The 11435-nt window shown below is 36.1% G+C and overlaps 1 protein-coding gene across 1 annotated transcript in view; it reads left to right on the top strand.

The window, feature by feature from the left end:
- Nucleotides 1-9417, top strand: part of LOC128205638 (uncharacterized) — a 45626-nt gene extending 36209 nt beyond the window's left edge. The window contains exon 11 of the mRNA XM_052907443.1: nt 1059-9417. Coding sequence (XP_052763403.1) covers nt 1059-5044 — 3986 coding nt within the window. The 3' untranslated portion in view covers nt 5045-9417. The remainder of the gene's footprint in view (nt 1-1058) is intronic.
- The last annotated feature ends 2018 nt before the right edge of the window (nt 9418-11435 follow it).

The following is an 11435-nucleotide window of genomic DNA, read 5'->3' on the forward strand; positions in this document are numbered from 1 at the left end:
GTCAACACATTCAATGATACAGGTAACTATTAAATGTGATGAATTAAAGTTATAAATGCAATACTTAAGTTACAATAAAAAAACACCAGACGCATTAATCCTGCATAACAATATCCATGCTCTCCATGAGATCCTCGTGGGTATAACTGAGTTATGTGACGTCAAACAATGTGACTGTTTGATCTGAAGCCGATAAAAGGTGTTTATTCATATCAATGCATGTATAAAATGGTGTTGAATGGGATTTTAATTATCTTGATGAAGGAGCTACAGTGACTTATAGGCGTAATAACCATTGATAACTACGGATAAATTAATAAGTGGTAAAATGCAGACATGAAGAAAAAAGGCAGGTTTACCATACATGTAAATAAAATGTAAAAATGGTTATTTTCTATGAATTCGTAGAGCGAAAAATGAATTATTTTAAGGTGTCCGAACTCTAAGGTGAAGTACGGTAAATACATTCAGAAATCCAACTCTAATATTGTCAACTTTACCTACATACATTTCGTAACAAATGCTTTTCGTACCCAAATCACATTTTTTTTCAGGGAAAAATAGGTTAGGGTTGGCGGGAAAAAATAGGGTTGGTCGGGTAACCTGAAACATACCTATTTTTTTATTTGGCCTTAAAACAAATAATGTGCAACTTTAACTTATAATAATTCATTTTACTTAAAAACAGTTAAACTGATTGAAATTGTGACTAAAAGTGATATTGACAAAAGGTTTTGATATTTTGAACTTCCAAGCTTTCAACTTAGGAAGTTTTCTTCAAAACTATGGAAGTTTTTGTACTTCCAAGGAATCAATTTAAGAAGTTTAAACCCATTTCTTGTGAGTAATATACTTCCAAACTTCCTTTAACGGAAGCCCTGGTACCATTTTTGCAGAAAAATACTTCAATTTCACCATACATTGTCATTGTGTTACGACAGTTGCTGTGGAAACACACATTTAAAAATGTAGTTAACGGTTTATCACTCAAAATATATGTTTGTCATACATGTGATTTTAAATACGAGTATCACTTTTAATCCCTATGTTAATTACAGGTGGTGAGGCGTACCTTCCGATGTCGCCCTCTGGTCAAAGCCCCATGTCCATGGAAAGCCTTAAACCAGTGAAAGCATACAGCTACCTCTCTGATTCCGATTCAGTATCGGGCGATTTTCCAAAACGGGCTTACTCTGTAGGAAGTCGCCCAGTTACCAAGCCCACTTATAAGTATCATCAGCAGCCGGATTTTCTCCGAAGGGAGCAACGAGATAGCAGCAAAAGCAGCAGTGCTCCTCATTTGATTACCAACAAGCGACCTCCATACATTCAAGGTCACCAAGATGGCTCATATTATGCATCGAGTCCTTTAAGTACTTCAGTGAAATCGGAAGACTCAGACAGTTTTATGGAAATGGATTTCATTCGTCCAAGAACTTCGAGTGATAGTTACGGCTGTCGACCCCGAGCATCAAGCTTCGGCAAACAGGTCACCCAGCCCCACAGGCCAAGATCATCCAGCTATGGTCAGGGGTCTAAAGGCAATATGCGGCACTTGATTGCTAATTTGAGAAATGATTCCTTTGAATCAATTGGAAACACATCAACAGATATGTCAGGCAGACGTCGATCACAGGAATCCATTGAGAAAATGTCTAGCTCAAGTCGAAATTCCTCAAATGACTCTTTAAAAAAACTTAATGAGGATTCTTATGCAAAAAAAAACTTCCCCGCGTCTGAATATATGGACATGGGATTCGATAAACGCAAGACACCCTCCCCAAATGTTCAATCTGCGATGTCCCCACAGCCAAATATTACTGGTTATGTAGATATGACAATAGGCACCCCTAAGTCAACTTCCCGAGGAGTTTCACCAAGCTCCTCAACTCATAGCCTCGGCTCATCACCCGCTTCCTCCGTTGGCCATAACCTTTATGACAAATCCCATAGCAGTACAAAAATAGTCAAGGCCTCTGGAAAACCCATACAGAAATCTGGCTACAAAACGCTTTCCCCAAATGTACCCTCAGAAAATCACCTCAAAGTTACCACAAGGTTGAAAATGAATGATAAAAGATCTCCAAGTAGCTCGGGAAAGGAATCAGAGGATGAGAGTTATGTACAGTTCAAGCCAAGTAAAGCAATGCCAATCGGAGTCACTGTTTTTGATGATAATTCCTACAAGACACAGGAATACGGTTTAAAATCCCGACCGAACATTAAAGTACAACATGGTTACAGTAAATCTTACGATTCAGCCATTTTTAGTCCGGAAATGGCTGCTGGAATGAGCGATTCTACTAATGACTACCAAGGTGGCGGAAAGTACCGACACGAGGAAAAGCATAGGAGTAAAACAAATGAAGGTTTATGTGTTCGCAAGAAAATCAATACAGATAAGGAAAAGGCTTTAAGCCGTAAATATAGTTCAAAAAGTGAAAAGGAATTGGTTAAATCCCCAGGGTTAGAATCTAGATTACGAAAAGGTAATAATCATGGTGGAGTTACTCCCCCTAATAAAACATCAAGAAGCCACAGTCCTACGATAGAAAAGAAATTGGACTATACCAGTATGCCGGATGATGATCTTTTCTCAAATAAAATGTTTACAAACAAAAAAACACAACCAGAAGTGAAGAAAGATGACGGTGTTTATCTTGAATATCTGCCTGGCGATCCAGCTACCTCAACAAGTGTTTATAACAGTAAAGTCAGTGGAACCAGCAAAAGTGGCGTAAAGAACAGTGTAGCTAATAAAGGTGTAGAGAGGATCGATAAAGCAGATAAAATTGGAGATAGAATCGGTCCCAAGTCACCTAATCTTGAAGCTAGAATGGAGCAACCTAGAAGGGTGTTTCCAGATAGAGAGTATTGTGAGATTGATTTTCCGGGACAAGTTGAACAGGATAAACTTGTGAACGAGCAAGGGAACCCAGATCACGTTATAAACAAGAATGAAAGTGAAAGACTTAGTAACGCTAGTAGGAAAGGTGGTGAAAATCAGACTCCCAAAAGGACAAATAGTTCTAGAAAATCAAGTGAAGGTTTTGCTACAAGGAAGCATAGCGAAAGTTCTGTTAAAACATTGGATGATTCAAATGGAAGCAAGAATGGTGGTGTTGAAAAAACGCCTAAGAAATCTTCTGAAAGTCAATTAACGGGTAAAGGTGAAAGTGATATGTTAAAACCAAGTTCTGATTACATGGAGGCGGACCCAGCCCCTTTGAAAGCATCGCCATTGAGAATAGTGAAAGAAAAAGAAAGAAGTAATGAGAGTTCACCTACAAAAGTTAAGAAGAAGGGAACATCTGATGATTTCTCTTACATGGACTTTGACCCAGCTTCTGATAAAGATACAGGGGCCGGAAAGGAGGAAAAAAGTGAAAGTATTACAACTCCGCAACGTGTGAAATCATACATCGCTCATTCTGTTGTGGCTGAGGACATTGGTAAAGATGATGAAATATTTGTTAATACTGCTTCGAATAAGGTAATGATAGGTGGCTCTAATCAAGGAAGATCTTTAAGCGATAATGATAGACTGACACGGAAGGAAAGTGATGTGGATAGTGGGATAACCTTTACATGTAGCGCACGGAGCAATACCAGTACTGAGCAGAAAGGTGGAAAGACTGAATTTTACAGATCAGTCTCTCAGCAAAGTGGAAACAACTCTGAAAGTATTGACCTTGGTCAAAGAGGGGAGAGCTTGATTGATGTAACAACAGGAATTGATAGACAGACCTCCCAAAGTAGTATAAGTAGTGCTCATTCAACAAGGAAAAGTTCACAAGACAGTATGGGCTTCCATAGAATGAGCTCACAGAGCTCACATGAAAGTGTGTCCTCTGTAAGAAAGTTGTCACAAGACAGTTCGACAGGATTAGTGCGGAAACCTTCTCAGAGTTCACAAGAAAGTATAGGCTCTGTAAAATTGTATTCTCTAGATAAAGCTCATAGGCAGATGGTCGTTAAGTCTACAATGCCTGTCGCTCCAGAAGGGCAGCCGATTCAGGATGAAGGTTACTGTGACATTGATTATGAGAAAGTGTTGAGTGAAAAGGATAAAGCTATCTCAAACCCATGTACCACAAAGATGCACCATAGGTCAGGGAGCACTTCTAGCTCCAATAGCGACAGAAGTCGTAAAGTGTTGGACAGTATGACGAGTGAAGACGAGATACCGATGCCAGACCCAGCACGAAGTTTCATCGGTGAATTACCCGTCCCTGATAATACTGTAAGCTTTATAGCAGACGACACTGGTGAGGGGGCATCAGGCTTACAATGTAGTGTAGGGTCTCCGATGAAACCTCCACTTGGGGGTAGAAGGTCCTCCCCTGGGGTTGTCAAGGATAGTGATGTATTAAGGGGGAGTATGCCTGGGAGAAATTTTGGAAACGGGAGTCAGGGGAATGTTCACGTAGCCGGAGTTTCCAGGCAGACTAGTGTTCCTACAGGACCCAGCAAAAGTCCGCGTACTAGTGGCGAAATTCAGATTTCTGGAAGAACGAGACACCCAAGTGGTCCTGCTGTAATGTCGACTCAGTACGGAAAATCTGGGAACGGTTTAAGAGGACCTGGGCAAAATACAAGTAGCTTAGAGCCTTTGGTTTCCGTACTGGAATTACACAAGCAGAAAAGTATGCCGTGTATGAATATTCCCGTGTTTGAGAAAGTGCCGAACGTTTCTGAACTTCTACAAGATTCAGGTCACCCAAGTCGGCACAGTTTTTCAGATCTGACACAGTATGAAGAAATGTCTTTTCCTGCTGATAAACTGGGACAGAAAAGTCAGACAAAGTGTACGTCTCAGCAGCATTTAAATGAAGTGGCAAGTAAAACCTCAAATGAGCTTCATTATGCTGATCTTGAGTTGAACAATTCCAAGGAAAACGTCCATGATAAATCTCCTCGTGTAAAAAGTAGGCATACCTCGTCCAATGATGACATAACACAAGGGACAGTCTCGTACGCGGAAATAGATTATCAGAAAACCGAAAATTTGAAAATGGGCAGTGATGTTAAATTTACATTATAACATTGTGTGTTACATACAGAACTTTATCAGATCTATTTAGTCCGTGTTGTAGAAAGAAGTTTTTTCATCTTTTTTTTTTCTTTCTAGAATTGTATTTTGATTATAGACATTGTATTTATTATTAAGAGGATTAGGTGGTACAATTTTGCTTTAAAGCAACTTATACTTTTCAAGTGAAAATAATGATTAAACTGATTTCAAGGGTGTATTAATAATTATCTGATCTAACCTGATTCATCAGTTTTTGTCCAAACTTTTATTAAGTAAGTATTAAATATTGGTTAGAGTTTGTTAATATGCATTCACCAATTTAAGTAATGGTTAAATATAGTATATGCAGTCACATTCATTTTATGTTAGTACCTACAAACAATTTTTACAAACAAAGTTGTTTAGCTGTCTACATTATATTGTGTACACCACCCAGTAACTCGGCCAGCCAATGCTTATTTCTATTGCTTCACCTGATTAAAATCAATTAAAGGTAACAGCTGATTTACAGAAATAAATGTATTATTAAACTTGAAAAATATTGCCTTTTCATTGGACAAGATATAAAGCTGACCACTAAATGTGGTAAGGCCCAGCACAGTACACACTATTAACCAACTATACTTGATTTGTCTACGGACCCAGCCTCTGTTTTAATCTCTTGACTCACCTGATTAAATCAATAATGACTGATGGCTGATTTAACAAAATAATTGTACAGCACATTTGAAAAATACTGCCATCCTATTGGTATCAAAAGATAATGTTGAACACTCAATAAAATTGGAAATTGAATAAAATCACAAGCATGAGTAATTACTTGGTTCAATCTGATTTCAATTGGTTTACACAAATATGACTTTTTCTGGAAGCACCATTCTGCCCTTACGGAGACGAACATGGGCACTCTTCTGCCTTCATAGAATGAAGAATTTCTTTGAATTAAAAATTAGAGCAAGATTATATTTACATAAAAACTGTACATATTTTGGCACTTAAACCTTTTATGACTTAAAATAAACACCATTTCTAATTTTTGTTGTCCAATTCATAATGATCAAGTTCTTCACAGCCTTATACAATGCGCTATTTTCTGCCTTAACACCCTGTCCCTCTTCTGCAGCACCCTGTCCTTTTTAAATCGTGGCTAAAACCCTTTATTACATGATTTAATTTACTGAATTGATAAAATATATATATATATTCTGTAAGGTGTGTTTATTATGAAAAAAAATAATAGATTATATAGTTATATGCATGTTGTTCCTACGTTCATGGACTTTTGAATATCATAATAATTCTATTAAGCGTCTTGTACTGTTTGTAAAATGCTTTCATTGTTCAAGTTTTATTATCATTGATATATCCATCAACAAGATCAAATCATTGATTAATAATGATAACTACGTAAGCTATGATTATTCATTATAAATCATGATTAACAATGATTACTAAGCTATGATTATGTCATTATAAATCATGATTACTTAGCTATGATTATGTCATTATAAATCATGATTAATAATGATTACTAAGCTATGTTTATGTCATTATAAATCATGATTACTTAGCTATGGTTGTCATTATAAATCATGATTAATAATGATTACTAAGCTATGATTATGTCATTATAAATCATGATTAATAATGATACTAAGCTATGTTTATGTCATTATAAATCATGATTACTTAGCTATGGTTATGTCATTATAAATCATGATTAATAATGATTACTAAGCTATGTTTATGTCATTATAAATCATGATTACTTAGCTATGGTTATGTCATTATAAATCATGATTAATAATGATTACTAAGCTATGTTTATGTCATTATAAATCATGATTACTTAGCTATGGTTATGTCATTATAAATCCTGATTTATAATGATTACTTAGCTATGATTATGTCATTATAAATCATGATTACTTAGCTATGGTTATGTCATTATTATAAATCAGGATTTATAATGATTACTTAGCTATGATTATGTCATTATAAATCATTATTAATCATGATTACTAAGCCATGGTTATGTCATAAATCATGATTAAATCATGAGTATTACTAAGCTACAGTTAAGGCATTATAAATCATGATTAGTAAATGATTATTACCTAGCTATGGTTGTGTCATTAAAAATCATGATTAGTAATGATTATAACTAAGCTATGATAATGTCAATATAAATCGGGATTAATAATGATTACTAAGATATGGTTATGTCATTATAAATCATTATTTATCATTATTACTAAGCCATGGTTATGTCATAAATCATGAGTATTACTATGCTACAGTTATGTCATTATAAATTTTGAATTAGTATTATAACTAAGCTATGGTTATGTCATTATAAATCATGATTAATAAATGATTATTACTTAGCTATAGTTGTCATTATAAATCATGATTACTAAGTTATGGTTATCAAACAATTAAGTGTCATGTTTGTTTATTATTCTAAGTATTGTTTTTGATAGCTTTGTGATATGAAGTGCATATTTAAAGATATTGTTTAGTGCATAATGCTTTTATTTGTATAAATAAAATGGAGTGGGGTGTAGTTGATCTGCATGTTACATATATTGTTAAGCTTCAAGTTACGGGGTACTTTGTTTAATCATGAAGGGTTTGTTATAGATTTTAATTTATTGGTGTACTTTTTTTATTTTTAATCAAAATGAATGTGCCGGATGATTGACATTTAATAGTTAGATGTAACATTTTTTCTCCTCTTATTACACTAACACAATCTTCAAAGCCTTAAAATACTGTATGACTAGACATTCACATGAAACTTCATTCACATGTTGCCAGACGCAATGCGAACATTTGTAACAAGGGCAATAACTCTGGCTTTGAGAGCTGTTTAATGGTAAAGGTGTTGGCTTCTCCCACCAGAGATCATGGATTTGATCCCAACCCATTAAACCAACTTGAGAGAGATTCATACCATCTTACAGCTTTCTTTAAAATCAAGCTAAAATGATTTATTATAAACTAACATGCTTTTGATGCAATTTAAAGCTTCTAAAATACACTAACAAGGACTTATTTTCATATAAAAATAATTTTATAATCCATTTGTAGCGTCTTATTCAAGTTATGGGGAGGCCCTAGCAAAATCCACTATATTCAATCAAACTTGGTATGTTTCATTTAATATTTGTAAGGTCTGTTTCAAGTTGTAGGGGACCCTAACTAAATCCCCTATTTTTAATCAGACTTGGTATGTTTCATTTTATAATATTTGTAAGGTCTGTTTCAAGTTGTAGGGGACCCTAACTAAATCCCCTATTTTTAATCAGACTTGGTATGTTTCATTTTATAATATTTGTGAGGTCTGTTTCAAGTTGAGGAGAGACCCTAACTAAATCCCCTATTTTCAGTCAAACTTGGTATGTTTTATTTAATAAAGGACACATAGGAAAAACGCCAGCAGCCAATTGTATAAGACCTTGATAAGTTGTCCACAGGTTACCTTTTGGCAGATTTACACATTTAAAGTATTTGATTGGTCGATACTAATTATTAGATAAATACTGACCAATCAATGAACATTTTGGCTAACTTTAACCCAAACAAAAGAGTTATCCAGTTTTATAAAATTTGCTGCAGAAGTTAGTACAAATAAGGAAGTTTTGCATTGAATATGCTACTAGAGGGGATGACTGAGACATGGTGCTTGAAGCTGCATTCTCACCGATTGACTGTTGGGCAACTTTTTATTTTTTGTCTTGGAATGGACTAATTTTTGTGTAAAAGTCTGGAAACCAGTGGTATAAGACTTCTGTCAAAAGATCACATCACAGTGTTTATATTATGTTTGAAATTTAATGTTTTATGGCTAAAAGCGTTCCTAACGCTTTAAGAAAAGATGATTTTGTTTTATAAATTTTAATTTTTGAAGGTAAATTTATATGAAAACTTGCCATCTGATCTTTTGTCAGCAGTCTTAAATCACTGGTTTCCAGACATTTATGCCAAAATGGTGGATTCAAAGTTCAAAGAATAAAAAGTTGCCGAAACGGTCAATCTGTGAGAGTGCAGCTTTAATGACATTATATAAAGAAACTGATAGAACCTTTCTTGCCTGCCACTTTTGAAGATCTTCAATTTTTTTCATTCACTATTTATTTAGAAATCTTTGTACAGGTATGATTGACGGCAATGTTGTTAACTTGTAAATGCTTTTGAATGAAAGTCATTATTATTAAGTATTGTATAATATTTGTTTAATCAAATTGTATTGTATTAATTGATACCTTAAGACTTGTTAGTGACTTTATGACTGGTTGTTGATGTACATTGAATGTACCATATATAATCATGCTACAAGTCATGTTTGTATCTCTGAGTAAAGGCATTGTTTATTGTTACCACGTGTGAGCGTTTTTATTTTTCAATGCTTAAACAGGTGGATGAATATTGAATAGAGGATAATTGAATGTTTTAGTGTAAGATCATAAAACATTTCACCGAATGAACACCAAAAGATATATTTCACGAGTGGTGGAGGACAGGACAACATATTATGCATGTTTGCCACGCTTTGCAAGCTGCTTCATAATGGCCGACTTCAACTTCCTTACCCCAAATTTAACAGGGGTCATCTTTGAGATCAATGTTCATATGATAAACCCTTTTCACCTTTTCATTATTACATTGGCTCAGTCACTTTTCACAAAATAAGGTACTGTATTCAACCTTTCACCTAGTGACCTATAATAAATGAAAGGTCAATAGTAGACTCATGTAAGTGACCTACATGTGTAGAAAGATTAATGATTTTATGTTTTAACTATATAAATTTCATGTAGTTCTTAATCAGATTTCTGAAAACGAGGATAAACGGTTGGCCTTTTGAACTTCACATTGGTAGGGGTCATTTACAAATACTGGTGGCTATGAGTTAGGCAAGTAATGTGTGAACTTTTACATTGGCAGAGGTAATCTACAAATACTGGTGGTTATGAGGCAGGTATTTTCTGTGACTGTCATATTTGCAGGGGTCATATTCAATTATTGGTGGTTACTAGGCAGGCAAGTTCCCTGTGACCTTCACATTGACTTGGGTAATCTACAAATATTGGTGGTTATGAGGCAGGCAAGTTCCCTGTGACCTTCACATGGACAGGGGTCATCTACAAATATTGGTGGTTACTAGGCAGGCAAGTTCCCTGTGACCTTCACATTGACTTGGGTAATCTACAAATATTGGTGGTTATGAGGCAGGCAAGTTCCCTGTGACCTTCACATAGACAGTGGTCATCTACAAATATTAGTGGTTATGAGGCAGGCAAGTTCCCTGTGACCTTCACATTGACAGGGGTAATCTACAAATATTGGTGGTTATGGGGCAGGCAAGTTCCCTGTGACCTTCACATGGACAGTGGTCATCTACAAATATTAGTGGTTATGAGGCAGGCAAGTTCCCTGTGACCTTCACATTGACTGGGGTAATCTACAGATATTGGTGGTTATGAGGCAGGCAAGTTCCCTGTGACCTTCACATTGACTGGGGTAATCTACAGATATTGGTGGTTATGAGGCAGGCGAGTTCCCTGTGACCTTCACATGGACAGTGGTCATCTACAAATATTGGTGGTTATGAGGCAGGCAAGTTCCCTGTGACCTTCACATTGACTGGGGTAATCTACAGATATTGGTGGTTATGAGGCAGGCAAGTTCCCTGTGACCTTCACATGGACAGTGGTCATCTACAAATATTAGTAGTTATGAGGCAGGCAAGTTCCCTGTGACCTTCACATGGACAGTGGTCATCTACAAATATTGGTGGTTATGAGGCAGGCAAGTTCCCTGTGACCTTCACATTGACTGGGGTAATCTACAGATATTGGTGGTTATGAGGCAGGCAAGTTTCCTGTGACCTTCACATGGACAGTGGTCATCTACAAATATTAGTGGTTATGAGGCAGGCAAGTTCCCTGTGACCTTTACATGGACAGGGGTCATCTACAAATATTGGTGGTTACTAGGCAGGCAAGTTCCCTGTGACCATCACATTGACTGGGGTAATCTACAAATATTAGTGGTTATAAGGCAGGCAAGTTCCCTGCGACCTTTATATGGACAGGGGTAATCTACAAATATTGGTGGTTATGAGGCAGGCAAGTTCCCTGTGAAGTTCACTTTGGCTGGGGTTATCTACAAGGATTGGTGGTTATGAGGCAGGCATATTATCTGTGACCTTCACATGGGCAGGGGTCATCTTCAAATACTGGTTGTTACAGTATGAGGCAGACAAATTATCTGTGACCTTCACATTGACAGTCGTCTACAGATACTGGTGGTTATGAGGCAAGCATGTCATCTGTGACCTTCACATTGACAGTCGTGATCTAAATATACCTATTGTTATGAAGCAGGCATTTTT

This window comes from Mya arenaria, chromosome 10 (assembly GCF_026914265.1).
Source record: "Mya arenaria isolate MELC-2E11 chromosome 10, ASM2691426v1".
NCBI lineage: Eukaryota > Metazoa > Mollusca > Bivalvia > Myida > Myidae > Mya > Mya arenaria.